Genomic DNA, 16380 nt, shown 5'->3' with positions numbered 1-16380 from the left:
TTGACACAGAAACTCTGTTCCGACATGATTAAGCAGCGACCAATGTGGAGACCAGTAGATGACTGAATGGTAATCCAAGCTTCTGAAGTGAAGTGAGAAGAGGTTTTTTTAATAATATAATGACGCTGTGTCAACCCTTTTATACTTGAAAGTATAGCCTCCTCCAGACACAAGTTTCACTTCTGCCAGACAATAAGTCCTGCCGTAATGTAATAGAACTTCTAGGAATATGCGGAAGGGGCATATCCCATAGTGAGACACCAAAATTATGCTTGAAAGAGAATGGAAGTTGCAACTGATTTCCATATGTTGACGTATTCAAATGTCTCGAACACAACTGCAAATTCACGAATTCCTCCTCATTCGAAATGTAAATTCAAGCCAGCTGACCCATAACCAAGAAAGTTTGAGTTAAGGAATGATAGTTTTGAATAAAAACAGACGAAAATACACCTTGCCAACTTCACCAACATATGATTGACACTTTGTTCAACTCTATGCAAGGTTGTGGTATTTATAAGAAAGGGACAGGGTTTAAGCAGACTAAATGATTTGAGAAGTCCTACATATGTCACCAGAAAGAAGTCTGTTCCTTCACCAATATCAGTTAAAAAAATCTATTTAAAATCTGTAATTTTGTGAAATATTGTTGCACTTGATATTTACAAGGAATTTCATCTGATGAAAAAGATTAAGATTAAAAACTGAGAAGTGATTCATAATAACATAAAACATTTTGTGATGTTTCATGCCATTAACATGTAAAACATCTGGTTTGTTATTAAAATGTGGATGTTAATAATATTGTAATGTAACACAGCCATATAGTTTACTGGACAGAAATTGAATGTGTAGTTTTGTATTTTTGTTTAACCATTCAGCTCTTACGGTGATTTGCTGGAGTGTAAAGGTGTTTTTACAAATGTAAAATGATATTTAATGGATCTTTTGAACCAAATAAAAACTCAAATCATCAGTCAAGTCTGCATTTGCATAGAATGCATTTTCCAATGTGCAGTGTTGTTTGGCCTCCAGGAACAGAGTTGGGAACCACTGCCCTAATCTACCTTTAATTACAGTATGTGAGCACTCATTCAAACAGACCATCATGGAGACAAATACTGTACTGCCCTAATTATGCTCCATTAATCAAACACAAACTTTATTTGATCCAATTAGGTATTACAATGGCCTTAGTGGAATTATTATTTCTCTCCTAAAGAAGAGGGTAATATCAGAGTTTTTTGTTAAGATGTTGCTTAAAACCAAATAATGATAGAAAACATATTCAAAAACATAAATTTATTTTATGGAATAATTGTCATCATAGAATGCATAGTGGCATAAAAGGACATGTAAAAAAGTAAAAGACTTTTTACATTTTTCAATGTATTTTTATTTGCAAAATTACAAATAGGAATGGAATTCTTTTTAGTTTTTTTTTATGGAACACTGTGTCACCTACTTTGTCCTTAAAGAACAGTACAGTATGAGGGAAATCATCCTACAGGGTGCATTCTTTTGTGCTAGAACTTCATCTAGGAAAACGAGCGAGCGAGAGAGAGAGTTGGTCTATCATTCATCATGTGGCTTGTGCAATAGAATTTCCTGTGCTATACTGTGCAACCACTGTGCTGTCACAAAACCTTTCTGAAATGAGGAGTTTGGCAACTGAAAAAAAAAAAACCTGTAACATTATCCTATTCAACAGAATAATAATTATTAGCAACCTCTAATTTACACTGAGAAGACTGTTATACATGTTCTGTGGATAAAAAAACATCAAAGCACATTTTTCATAGTAAAGAGAAAATAAGTGTATTTATATGTTCATGCACTGTCCATGAAAATACATTAAGCATTCAGGTAAATTAATTAATGAACTCAAAACACTTATCGAGGATATGGACGAATTAGGATAACAAGCCCCAACCGCTTTTCTCACTCTCATCAGAAGAGGGATTTTGTTGCTGGTCAGAGTCAGACTCAAACATGGGGCTGTGGAGTAAAGGATGGTTCTGCCTAGAGGTGAAGGGAGGTGGGATCGTACTGGTCAAATTATCTTCGACATTAGGGGACCTTGCAGGAGAATGGCCAGAAGTGCTCCGTAGGACTGGAGCCATGGTGGCTGGACTCATCAAGCTGCTTCCCAGCACAACCTCTCTTAACCGCTGACTCTCCCTTGTAGCTGCCTCCCAAACCACCTCTAATTCACCTTCCACCTCTCTGAGAAAGACAAAGAGATAGAGAGAGAGACCAGAATAAGTAGGCTTTCATTACACATTTAAGCTTTTTAAAGGGTGAATCATACTCTGTGCAAGTATGTGAATGCAGTACATGTTAGCAAGTATTGTGCAAATCATGTACTTGCTTAAATTATTTCTGCCCTAAAAGGGAGTGTCTTGTAAGTGGCCGTTCAGACGTAATGTGTTCTTGCATTAAAAAAAAAAGACATAAGCAGCACAAACAATTGGAACAGAATCAGACTGATCTCACAGTGAAACCAGAAATAGTAGGTTGACTTTTCTTTAGGTAATATCAGTCCATGCTAAACAAAATTCGAAACACTGCCCCCAGTGGCCAAAGCGGCAAGTATTGTTGGCCATTTAGGCACGTGTGAGCTCCATGTCCATGGACGGGAGCCAAAAGCGAGTTACGATGCAATTTGTTTTCAGACGTACAAGCTGTAATACAGTGAAGAGGAATGCATATTTTATAAACTGAACCTCCATCCTAAACCTAACCATCAGTGAAGCAAAAATGTAATGTTAGAGGGAAAAATGCATCCTCCGAATTGCGCTCATTAATGATTATACGAAAGTGATTACTTCCTGTTTTCTTAACATGGGATCCAAACCCGGGTCTTACGGTCACACCATAGGGGAAGGTAAACATGGTGGAGCTGATGCAAAAATGTCTGATTGGGGATGGAGCTTGCCAGTGAGTCAGCATCTCATGGCTGATCCTAATACAGGAACTCTCGGAAACAACATGCTGACTACCCATGTGATCATGATGACAGAATACAGGTGTCTCAAGACACATTTTTAAAAGTTACAGAACTTTTAACTTGACACAGTGTCTAAAAGACATGGCGCTCCTGATTTGTGGCACAGTGGTCAAAGATGTCCATCTAGCACATGTTTACGTAGGAAAACAACTAAAAACAGCACAGACGGATGTCATAAAAATATGTTCCGTGTGAACAGACCCCAATGGTATCTTGTTCTTGTCAGATTTTTTGTTTTAGCTATTAAAGAATTACATGTTCAAAATCATCAAGTACACTTCAGCTGTCTTGGAGCTCAACACTCAGCAAGTATCAAAACATTCAAAATACACATTGGCACATGCACAAACACAAATCTCTGATCAGTCATTTGTACCCTGCAGTCAATGGCAATGGATTCGCATAGTGCTTTTGAGGGCTCAGCTGTGCAATAATAACAGGTATTAACTGCAAATGTTCTGAGACACAAACATGAACAGAAAAAGACAAAAAGGTGGATAACTGAGTGGCTTGATGTTCTATCTGGAGGGGTATAAGCTGTCGTAATGACAGATCAATTAGCTGGACCATCTGTTAATGCACAGCATCGCCTCCACACACAAACACACACACACACACGGTTTGTGAGAAGCTTCATATCTCTCTTTCTCTCCCACTGTGTGGAAAGTGACGAGTCATCTTTGTAAATGACCTTTACTTAGTGGGATGCTGGTCTGTGCTATTATCATGGGTTTATAAGCTGCTATCCACTCCCATGTCTGCCTGCGTCAATACACTGCACATTCATCTTTGGCCAACTCATTAAGTGTCAAACTGACTAACTCAAACTCATCACCTCTCTCACCACCCCAGACACCACTTACCTCAGAAACACTGAATGCAACATGTTGTTAATGTGTGTAAATTCAAACCAAATTGGTACACGGTTCAGGCTTCACCAAACAGCAGAATCCTTTGCAATTATCCAAACCAAATCTGAAGATACAACTCTTCTGGGAACACTTACAGGTAACTCATAGTCTTATAATACTGAAAGGTAATATTTTACTACATTTGTTAACATGAATAACAATGAACAATACTTTAACAGCATTTGTTAATGTAGGTTAATGATAATTTAAACATTTACTAATACATTTTTCAATAAAATTTGTATATGTTAACATTAGGTAATGCAATATGAACTAACCTTAAATAACAATGAACAACAAAGATGAATAAATGCCATTTTAAAATATTAGTCATTGTTAGTTATGATACATCATGGATTAACTTATATAAACAAATATAACCATATTTTTTAAAAATCCTTCTCCACTATTCTGCACTTACTGTATTCTGCTTTACATCTTCAGATAACAAAAATCAAGTGCTTCAAATAAAATGTTAAAATGTGTTTAATCAGATTACAGTTGCTATTTTATGGATTACATGAATATGTTTTGATTTCATTACCTATAAATTAGGTAATCAGATTACATCAATGTAAAGCTGTTCAATGGATAGGAGGAGGCAAGAACCGGCTTGGTAATATAAATAATATTTTAATTGTTAACATAAACAAAAGACACAAACACACACATGACGGACATGTCCGCAAACGATCTCTCTCTCCCGCACAATCCTCCTGTTATGTATACCCTGTCTTGTTCCACCATTGCCCTTTTGTTTACCATTTTTGTCACTTTTGTACTCCTTAGTTTTCACTTTTGGCCCTTTTGTAGCTCCACTGTCTCCTTGTTAGCTTTCGTCCATTGTTTGCACCTGCTCTCATTTGTTTGCCTTTGGTTTCTGTCGATCATCTTGTTATCTTGTTTGAGTCCTGTTTGTTCATTGGCCCCTTTGTCCCACATTCTTGTATTTAAACCCTGTCTGTTTGTTCAGTCTCTGTTTGTATGTTCATGAATGTTGTTAGCCTGGTGTGTTTTTCCCTGCCCGAAGTTCTCTGTTCAAGTTTATTTCCCCATTGTGGGTTTTCCTATGTGTTTGTAATAATAATAAAAGTACTGCATTTGGATCCTCAACCTTCGTTGTCTGCATTTCGTGACACCTCCGCAGTCGGCATTTATCCCTCTCGGAGGCTTGATGAGCCTGATAAGGGACCGGGTGTGTAGAATCACGACCCAGCCCCGCCCTCCGACAGCTGTAACAGGTTCCAAATGGTTTTGAGATTTGTCCACTTCAATTACATTCAGACATTGGGCTCAGTGTCACAGCAGCAGAGCACAGCCTAATGAATCAAGAGTTTAAACTTTGCAGGTTATGTGTAGATTTAAAGGGAAATAACCACCCGATCTGAAAATGAAAATAAAAACCCCGAATAAATGTACACATACAAGAACTTCATGGAATTCTTCAGTGTGTCTAATACCAACATGCAGGAACACAGATATGAGAACACACATCTGAAGCTCAGTTACAGATACTGCACTAAAATTAGTCATGTTTGCAAATAATTAAGAGAAAAAGTGCACTTGTTTTTTGCACTTTCTCTTCTTTTTCTTTTTTACTCTTTATTATTTTTATGTTCAGTAATACACAGATGTAATGATTGATGTATGTCCTTATGAAATCAGAGACTTCCCCTCGAAATCTGAACACAAGTGATCAAAAGAGATGACAAGATGTAACAGTGATGTGTCCCGTTATTAAACTTGTGATCGGATCATCCAAAACATATCTTATTACCAGGTGTACACGGTGCCTCAGTAGGTGGCAAATGGTAGTGTAGTTGAAACACCAGTCTGCGATCAGTCATGTAGTGTGCAAACCAAAACAACACAAAACATTTGACTGTTTGGCCCCGTTTCCACCTGGTATTACGATGCGTTTCGGGTGATCCATTCACATGTGGTCAGATGAGACACATCGCTGTTTAAACCTGGTCACTTAAATGCATCCCCTGTGACCACTTGTGTTCAAATTTGGAGGGGAGGGTCTCTAATTTTATGATGACATACATCAAAGCACTGTGTTAGTGTGTTGCTGCATGATAATAAAGTGCAACAAAGTCAGAAAATACAAAGAAAGCACGAAAAAACGGTGTGCTGTTTCTCCCAGATGCTGTTGAAATTTAAATATAATTACAAACGCAACATGTCAAGCAGAATTTTCCATTATTTTAGTGGATTACCTGCATTAAAGGAGCTTCAGGTGTGCATCTCATCTGTTTTGATATCAGACACACTAAAAAAGATCCATGAAGCTCTCGTGTTAGTATCTGTATCCACTTTTTACAATTTAATTTAAATTTTTACAAAGACAATTTAAAGCTGCTCGTAATCTGCAAAGTTTAAACTCTTGTTTTAGCACAGCGGTTGATTAAAAGATAAGGAGCGGCTCCTCACTGTTGCTGGGACATATACAGGCCTGTATTTAAGGCTGACTACGTGTGATCGGATCACCCAAAAAGCATTTTAATGCCAGGCGAAACGGGGCCTTAATCGCATGGCGCCGACTGTAAGTTGTGTAGTGTGCACTTGGCTTTAGGCTCCGATCAGTGCACACACAATGGCCAGTCAGAAATTAAGACAAACCCTGAGTCCAAAATCAGGTACTGTCAGAGTATGTACTGTATTTGATCAAGGATAAACTTCTCAGCTGGTCAAACAGTATGTTCTTTAGGTATGCATATGAGTAGTATGAATAAATACTGGACATACTTCATCTGTGGATGTTGGTGTTGACACATGACCCGAACATACAGTATGACGTAATAACAACAACAACAGTGGAAAAAATGGACTCGGGTTTTGGTAAACAAGCACCATCACACAAGGAACAACTTTCTTGGTAAATATATAGTTAAAAAGAGCCATTCAACTTGCGGTCACCTAAAATCTAGCATTTTGAAATTACCGTCTTCTCAGCTCCCGAAGGATTATGGGATCGTAAAGTGTCCACTCGATCCACACTTTAGAATCTCACCGAAAATAGCAGTTAATCTGGGTATTTCTCACTTACTGTTTTATGAATACTGAGGATTTGGACATACTGTATACTGTATAGTAGGGAAGTATGGATATTTGGATCATCCGATTTACGTTTATGTGCACTAAAAGTTTGATTTCAGTTGGCCTAAAACAATATGTTGTCTTTTTAAAATGTCATGTAAACAATTTAATCGGACTGAAATTGTACATAAATTTTTGCATAGTCGGACTAACAGACCTCAATAATGTAGTCGTAGCTCAGCTTCATCCAGCATGCATACTGTACACATTAACAGGACCACTGTTGGTCTCTGCGTTGTGCTCATGCTTCAAAAGCACTCAGCATCCTTGCTTCAAATATTTTATTACGTATTGTGTAATGTATACTTTGACAGACTGTAGCTTAATTAAGTAAAAAACCTGCTCTAGCTTGATTAAAACTGTGCATGTAAACGTTCTAACTGTTTACTGGGGTTTTCTGCTATAATACCATCCTTCTTGACAATAAGAAGACGGAAATAAGTAATCATTCACATAATGCTTTTTGCAGGGCATTCTCTCACCCTCTGATCGATTGGTAGTATTTGCTTTCGCTCTCGTTCACATGACCCAGTTGCCAAAAGAGAAGGGCATGAGTGACACGTCTGAGTGGTGAACGTCAAGAGATGAAAGACGAGCATTGACCGGGCTGGTTTAAGCATCAAAGTCTCCAAAAAGAAATTAAAAAAGGAATGAGAGCGAGAGTACTGGGAAAATACTTTGTGAACACTGCACTGGGACTTTGGTTTGTACATGTGAGCAATAGTAATTCGGCTAATGAGGTTGTGGTACATTCTGCTGCGTCACTATGTGCAACAGCCACTTTGAATGATGTCATGTACTGTATGTAATCCCTGTAACATCAATATGCTGCCCTTACAGGTCAACCAAGCTGTGATTCAATGATGAATGACTGATGTCAGAGTTTGGACATGTTAACCTTAATGTTGTCACAGTACCAAAATTTCAGAACCAGTTTCGATACCACAGCAAAAAATGCTTATATTATAATGTGCTATTGAACACACCAGTTTAGCTATTTTTTATTATTTAATAATTATTTTAATACTTATTGTTTAATAATTATTATTTTCCAGAACTTTCCAGAATTTTTTTAAAAGTTTAATTTAATTTTATCATCAAAATGATACATTCTTAAAACTTTTAAAAAGTGAAAATAGAACTTTTTAACATGTCATTGCATTTTTTTTTAACCATACTTTTATTCAACAGCTGTCTTTTTTTTTTTTATATTTTTATTAATTATTATTATTACAGTGAATATTACATTTTACTATACAGTTGTAATATATTTTTATTACATTTCTTCAATTTCAGGCATCTAGATTTTATTTTGAATAGTGCTTTTATTATGACGTGTTTTTTGCCGGATGCTTCACTTTTCCAGACAGTTCGCTTCATGGCTGAAATCTCATCTCTTTACACTGGCATTTGATTATGACAAATTAAATGTAGGACACAGTTTTGAAGTGTTTGTATTTTAGATTACTGGTGTTTGTGTATGTGGTCATTTTTAAATGTTATGCTATAATTGTATTACTGTGAAGCAATTTGTTCAACTCTGTTGTTTTAAATGTGAAATAAAGCTGAGCTGAGATTAAAGCATAAATGCTGTGATTTTAATTAAATAAATATACATCTTACATGTGCTGCATGGTTCACAGTAGATTTGTGCTCTGCTCTGACATCTCATACAACATGAATGATTCTCAATATCTGTGGAGTTTCTAGTGGATGAGCAGTCGGATTTATTTAAAGTATGCAGCTTGTCCACAGTAAGATTGCAGCCTTTAGCGGTTTAATAAATCACACTAGGACATGTCACGATTTAAATTTGATTAATTATCTATTGCAGCATACAAGGAGTAACAGAACATGCGTTCAAAAGTAGATGTAAATAATGCACAAGATATAACAATAAATCAATTAGTATACATTTTATATACTGTAACTAGCTGGTCCCTATGAAAGATTATACAGCTCTCTACTGTCTACCGTCATAGATTTTGATAGAATTGTTATTTAACGTTTTTAACGTTACTGGGAGTGTTAAATCACTAGTGTCTACAGAGTTACTATATCCAAAACTAGATGGTCTAGAATAAAATAACATGAAATATTTAAAATACTGGAAAACTTATTTGAGCCATTTTTTATCACTTTTGTTTGCATTTTAGCCCTGAGCACTAGATAATATCGGACCCTCATCAACAATATGTTTGTATATGTTGTACATTTTATAGCCTCATCTGTTTGCATTGCTTCTGTATATTACAAAGCTTGCATTAAATTAGGCTGCACAAATGGCCACTCAGCACCATTAATCCAATAAACACACACACACACATACACACACACACACACACACACACACACACACACCAAGCCCTTATGTAATTCAATAGTGGTGTGTAACTGATTTCACTTAATGAAGGACGATTACACCACTAAAACTGATCAACACATGGGTCAATAATGTATATGCACACACACATGAATACAAACCTATGCTCACACGTTACAGATTGTGAAAGAAGGATGTGCTCTGAATGTTATGTACAGCATCAAGACAGTAGACATTATCTGTGTGTGACAGACACATTTAAGTCAAGTATCTTCAACTGCAGCTATGTGAAAAATAAATCAGCACCTTTTCTGACCTGAGGCGATGCAGAGCAACACATAGCATGTAATTCAAGCACCAGAACACAGGTCTCAGCTCACTCAGAATGACTTGCGGCTAAAATAGTGTTTCAACATGTCACAACCCATCTGTACCCAGAGAAACTTGAGAGTCATTACGCATGCTACGGTCAGAGGGCCACGGGTCATTAATTCAATCAAAAGTGTCTTTATGGTTGCTAGTCGTTACTCAAGTATTTGCGTGTGTTTTTGAATGATGTTTGCGTTGCGTGAGTTTCTTAAACAAAAAATAAAATAAATAAATACATTGATGCATTATGTGTCCACTAATCACAAAAAGAGAGTTTATGTGTGTGTGTGCATTTATGCATTTATTTTTGCAATTTGAGCTGTCAGCTATACTAAAATCATCATATAAGTTCAAATAATAAAACAAGAAAACCATGTTTACATGAATTCTTCAACACACTACTATGAAAATAGAGAACAAACACAACAATAATATATCTCTAAATGTGCTCTTTCTCTCTGTTGTTTCAGATCCACAAATTGTACCCCCTTTCATCCAATGCCACAAGAACAATTAAACCACAGCTGTAATTCAAAGTGTCCTCTTCTGCAAAAAACGATTGCACAATGGAAGAACAACTAGCCCCTTTTTGCAGGCAATAATTTGTAAATCTGACATTTTTTCCATTGTTCCCAAGGCAGTCTTATCAGTATACTCCACAGAGTGATACAAAACAGAACAAAGTACAAAACAGCTGAGAGCTTTAGTCATGTGAGAGCCTGTCCCCTATGCATACTAACTGCAAAACAACAGTGACAGATGTTCAGAAAGAAAAAAGACAGGTATATGGAGAAAGACAGATGTAAACTTCACTGAAGGGAGAAGTATAGGCATTAACAGTGAGGGGGAGCAAAACATTAGGACAGCGCAAGAGACATGTTTGAGAAATGAGAAAGGGTGACAGCACTCTATGTGCAATGCCTTGGATTCAGTTTACCACTATACCCCTAACCCGCAGCACAGCACTGCTGCCACAAAGAGTTGTCATTCAACACTGCTGGGATGTCTAGTACTCAGCAAATGAATTATGCAATAAATGACACCAAGGATACATCATTTGCTCATAATTATACAAAGGAGAAGACTATTTAATTTGACAAAGCGCACATGTATTATTTACATATGTTCATAAATCTACATCACTTTCTCTTCTTTTGTCTTCTCTTTCACATTCTCTCTCCTTTTCTGACTTTGACATTTGAGAATATACCCAAGCTTTTTATCTCTCTTTCTTAAAAAAAGAAAAATAATCTCAGAGCACACACACTAATCTCTTTATGATTGGAAGCTAATGTTTCAGAAGCCTGCAGAACCAATGCAAGCAGGAAAGATTTGTCATAGTTTACACCTCTCTGCATCTCAAAAGCCATGTAGCCTGACTGAGGGCTTACACTGTTTTTTCCTTTCAATAACCCACATACTGCCCTGCTAACTACACATGTTTTGTGAGAAATTCTAAGAAAATAAGATTACTTTGATATATCTGAAATTAAATTGAAATTGCTGTTGCTTTTCTTGTTGACCCTAAAAAGTTTTTGGTATCCTGGGGGATACAAACATTTAAGAGGCTTGTGAGAGGAGCAATATGTGAGTCGGTCAAATTTTCATGCAAAAAAGGTCCCATGACGAGACTTTGACTGAAGAGGTTTGATTGAAAGTCCTTATTTATAATGATCAATATTATATAGAGCTGTCAGAATTAACATGTCAATGCATGCGATTAATCTAAAATGTTTTACACATAAATTTTTCTTAATCACGATTAATGCATTTACAGTTAATACAGCATAAACCATCATAAACTCTGGTTGGAAGGGCGATACGTCCTTTGCAATGTGTCCCCCCCAGAGTCATAACGCTGATGTACACTTCACAACACTTACACAGCAATGATTTAGCGTGTGTGATAAAATGATGGAGAATGGATCTCTTAACACTATTTGATGTACAAAACAAGCCCAGATGGGAGTTGTGACAGAAATAAAGTATTTTTCAGACTAAGTAAGGCACATTTTCAATACCTCACAAGCACCTAAAGGTACAGAATGAGATGATTTTGTCTGCAAGCGCTTTTCATGTGGAGTTCAAAGTGGCGATTGATGGTGGTGTTGGTGCTCTGATGCCAATCATGAACACTGCTTCATGATTCATGATGTAGGAAAGCGAATAGCCACAGTCTACCAGCAGATTAATATCGTGGAGAATGAGAGTTTAAGAGATTTAAAGCCCATTGCAATTAAAATAACCTTTGTGGGGACTAGTTCTCTTAATTAGTCAAACTCCCACTTAGACTTTGGGAAACGTTTAATGTTCCTTGAATTGGTGATATTTTAGGACATTTCCATTTTTATACTATGGAAGACTTTGTTTGGAAAATGTTAATGTAGCATTATATTGTTTAATCTTTTTTTGTTTTCTTTCTTATGATGGAAATAAATGCATTTTGACAGGGAAAGAAGTATACTGTATATAGTGTCAAATTTCAGCACTTTAAAAATCTGTGATTAAAAAAATCTTAATCGACTTACAGCACTAATATTATATCTTACTGTCATAGATATTTCTATCAGGAAGACTCACATACTTGAGTGAAATTTTAAGATGACATTTATTTGATGGATATAAAACAGAAAGGTATTGTCTCTCTTTGGCGTAGGCCCCGTCTGGCGGTCCGAAGAATTTGTACTCGGAACCATTATATTCTGCCGGAGATAGGAGGCAGGGGCAAGGAGCCTACCCCCGTGCAGAACGGGACTCAACTGGTGGTGGTGGAGGTTGCCCTGTTAGCACACTGAAACAGCAATGTAATAGATTGTGAGCAGACTTATAATGCGACAGCTTACATGTGATTGGCTGGGAGTTAACCCGCTAATGATGTGATGCACAGCTGCTAGTCTTCACGCTAGAACTACGCTGCGCTTACATTTCTGGAACTTCTTCACTTAACAATAGGGTAAGAAACCGATAACCGGTTCTTATTGGAACCCGATCCCATTTTTAAAACCATACCAGAACCATATGATTTTCATAACTTTCTGTTTATTAAACTTTTCGTAAACATGCATTTTTTCGCAGTTGCATAAAAAAACCGTGTTTCCTGTTGTGATTTTCAGCAAACAAACAAACTCTTATGATCTGCTTCATTTGAATCTACAAGGCACAACATACAGCGCTGCCACTGTATCCTGATTCCCAAAGAAATAACTCTTATGAGCCTTTGAAAAATAATTAAAAAAGTAAGCACATGCTTGACAGAGCACATGTACATGTAAAGTTTATTAAATTAGAATAATTTGGTGAGTTTGGTGAATCACCACAAAGAATCACACATCTGTTCCTGAACAACAATCCCTTCATTCATGGAGTTTGGGGTCACAGATGACATTTCAGTGACATTCAAAACAAACAGATAAAGTGGATGGAGCAGATGGGTGAACAGCGCATTATACTATATACACGTAAATAATGAATATCAATAAAGGAACTTTCATTTCTCTTTAAAATTCTCTACAAACAATCTCATAAACTGGCAAACATAAAAACACAAACATCCCTTCTGAAGAAAAAGCATTTTAGTGATCTATCAAAGCTGACATTTTAAAACCTCACTTACACACTCAGGCTTGGAAAGGTAACTTAAAAATTAGCTTTGATGTGGGGTTGAGCACAGAGAGAGAGCAACTCTGAGAGCTTAATGGGCAAGTACACTGCGAGAAGTAGAGCAGAGTTGAGTTGGACATGGCACAAATTCTGAACAAGAATAATGTGTGTCATAGTTTGTGAGGATAAAGTGAGCATTCCAGAGAGAAGAGCAGATCTGAGCTTTAGAGTGTGTGTTTGTGTGTGACAATGTGTCTGTCCTCAGCTGGCCAACATATCCTACCATGATCCACATGCCCCGAATATCACGAATGCTAGCAGAAAGGAGCACCTAGTCGCAGGAATGAGTGAACTGACAAACAGGAACTGACAATCAACCTGACAAGGACTAAACAAGGGGAAACAAGCAGGCAGGGTTAGAAGAGCGCATGGCAGACAAAAACACAAAACAAGACAAATACACTGACAGATAACAGAAAGGAAAGGGCTGTCAGACCGAGGTCGTGACAGTACCCAATGGACGCCTCTTGGCATCCACACCAGACAGGGCCGATGGACTGGCCCAGGGAGCAGGAAGAGGACCAGGAGGGCAGAAAGCATATCAAGGAGGGTGTGGGTGGGGAAGACCCAGGGAAATGAATGGGCCAGGCCGAGGGACAGATGACCAGAGAGGGTGAGTGGGGGAGAAAAGGGGGATGATCTGGGACAGGTTTTAGGTGGAACAGAAGGCCATGGCGGATCTGGAGGAGAAGCCGGAGAACTGGATGTATAGGGAGGCCAGGGCTGAGTGAGGACTGCAGAGGGCTGGCCAGATTGGGCAAGGAACTCACAGGGCTGGGCAGACTCATCTGTAGTCGCTGGGGACAGGACGGGGTCAGGCCGAGCAGCCACAGGGGACAGGACATGTTCAGATGGGGCAGTGACTGCTGGGTACTGGACTGGGTAAGTGGAACCCGCAGGGAGTTGAACAGACTGAGCGGTCTTAGGGGACAGGAGGAGCGGTGGCCGCTGGGGACTGGGTAGGCAGATCAGTGGCTGCTGGGAACAATACAGATGGAGCAGTGGCCGCTGGGGACTGGACAAGTAGAGCGGTGGCCACTGGGGATTGGACAGAAGGAGCGGCGGCAGCTGCTTGGGACTGGGGCAGGCAGAGCGGTGGCTGCTGGGGAGTGATCAGGCTGGGGAACGGTCTCCGTAAGAGCTCCTGCTGGCAGCAACTGGGGAACAACCTCTATGGCCGTGAGCATTGGCAATGATGGGGGAATGGACTGTGTGGCCGTGATCACTAGCAGCAAATGAGGAGCAGGGGCCCTTGTTCTTCTTCTCCTCCTCCTCCTCCTCCTCCTCCTCGGATGGTCAGAGGCACTGCCGCGGAAATGGCCACTGCCTCCTGGTGGTAGGCAGTGGAAACGACTGCCGCATCCTGGTGGTCGGCAATGCCGCTGCTTCCTGGCAGTCAGCAGCGGGAGCGTTCGGATGCCTCCTGGTGGGCAGCTGCGGGCTAAGGTGTGGAGCTCCGTCCTCCTCTGAGTGATGGGAAGAGCGACTGCAGCACCAACCATTGGTGAGGGGGTATCGCTGTCCTCGGGCTGGGATGAAGAGAGAAAGCCTACCGAAACACAGCCTGAGATAAAATAATCACACTTTAAAGCCAATTTTATGGTCTCACCCCCAACAGGAATACAAGACTTGATGGGCTCAACCAGGCCTGCCACAAAAAGATCAATGAGGCATTCCTGGTTAAAGCCCAAACCCAAGGTCAATGCTAGAAATGCCAGTGAATACTCCCTCACCAACTGGTTCCCCTGACAGAGATTAAAAGGCCCATCTTGGTCGAATCGTTCTGTCACAAATGCTAGCAGAAAAGAGGACCCAATCGCAGGAATAAGTGAACACGAAACTTAATTAAAAATAGGAAACAAAAATTAACATAAAACTGTCACGGGGAGAGAAAACAGATTAATGTAAACAAGAACAAAGTAACAAGGACTGACCGTAAACAGGACCAGGATATAAACAGGAACTGACAGACTTAACAAACCTTACAAACAAAACCAACTTCACAAGACGATTTGACAAACACAAGAGGGAAGAAGGCACAATATATAAAGGGAGACACATGAGGGACAGGTGCAGACAATCAACTTGACATGGACTAAAAAAGGAGGTGTGGCAAGGGGAAAAAAGTGGGCAGGGTCAGAATAGCACATGGCAGTCAAAAACAATGACAGACAACAGAAAGGAGAGGGCTGTCAGACCGAGGTTGTGACACAGAAGATTATTTTCCATCTGGCCCATTTGCAGATGAAGTTGAATAGCCCTGGTCTATCACATCTTTACTAACGTACAAAAATTACAAAAGAGCACAGACAGACGCAAAAAAATACATTCATTCTGAACGGCCCTTAAGATGTGCCAATTGTTGGTTTATTTAATTTAAAATAATTTAGTAAAAAACATGATATTTAGAATAATGTGTTTCTAACCAATTCCAATTGGAATACCTGTCTTAGAAACCCCATTGTAAAAACAAACTGCAAGAATTTACAGTTCATGGACACATGGACCAAAAGAGAAATGTGAGATAAGTAAACGTAATTATGAAATTGCACCAGTAGTAGAGTGCATGGAACATTTAGACAGATGAGACTACAGCTGTGCCTGCTTGTTTAGAGCCCCTCCTCTCACTCTCTTTGCTGTCTGTCATTGGTCTGTGTTTCTGTGACAGCTGCTCCACTACTGCTTTCACCTCTTCTGCTGCATCCCCCTATTCACACAGAGAGCAAGAGCATCTGTATTTGTGCGTGTGTGTGTGTGTGTGTGAGAGAGAGAGAGAGAGAGAGAGAGAGAGAGAGAGAGAGAGAGAGAGAGAAGATCACCTCTTCTGCTGCAGAGCTCCATGCAGTTGTTCCTGTCTGTCTTTGAGTTGGCTCTGCAGGTGCTGGATTTCTCGCTGATAACTCGCTGCTTTCCCCGTAAAGTCCTCCTCCTGCTCGTGCAGACGGCGACCCAGCGCACACACATTTGCTGTTGCCTGCTGCTTGTACACCTAGAGCAACGGTGAG

The 16380-nt window shown here is 39.1% G+C and overlaps 1 protein-coding gene across 7 annotated transcripts in view; it reads right to left on the bottom strand.

Annotated features, from left to right (window-relative positions):
- Positions 1-1318: 1318 nt before the first annotated feature.
- LOC127618427 (centrosomal protein of 89 kDa-like) overlaps positions 1319-16380 on the bottom strand; it is a 99224-nt gene continuing 84162 nt past the window's right edge. For 4 of the 7 annotated variants that reach the window (XM_052090864.1, XM_052090867.1, XM_052090871.1 and 1 more), the window contains 2 exons: positions 16195-16364; positions 1319-2226 (listed from right to left, as the gene is read on the bottom strand). In XM_052090864.1, coding sequence (XP_051946824.1) covers positions 1914-2226; positions 16195-16364 — 483 coding nt within the window. In that variant the 3' untranslated portion in view covers positions 1319-1913. Of the gene's footprint in view, positions 2227-15927; positions 16083-16194; positions 16365-16380 lie in introns of all 7 variants that reach the window. The other 3 variants (XR_007967431.1, XR_007967430.1, XR_007967432.1) reach the window with 3 other exon arrangements.

The sequence above is a fragment of the Xyrauchen texanus genome, chromosome 2, assembly GCF_025860055.1.
Source record: "Xyrauchen texanus isolate HMW12.3.18 chromosome 2, RBS_HiC_50CHRs, whole genome shotgun sequence".
Taxonomy (NCBI): Eukaryota; Metazoa; Chordata; class Actinopteri; order Cypriniformes; family Catostomidae; genus Xyrauchen; species Xyrauchen texanus.
This window is presented reverse-complemented; position numbering and strand designations above follow the sequence as displayed.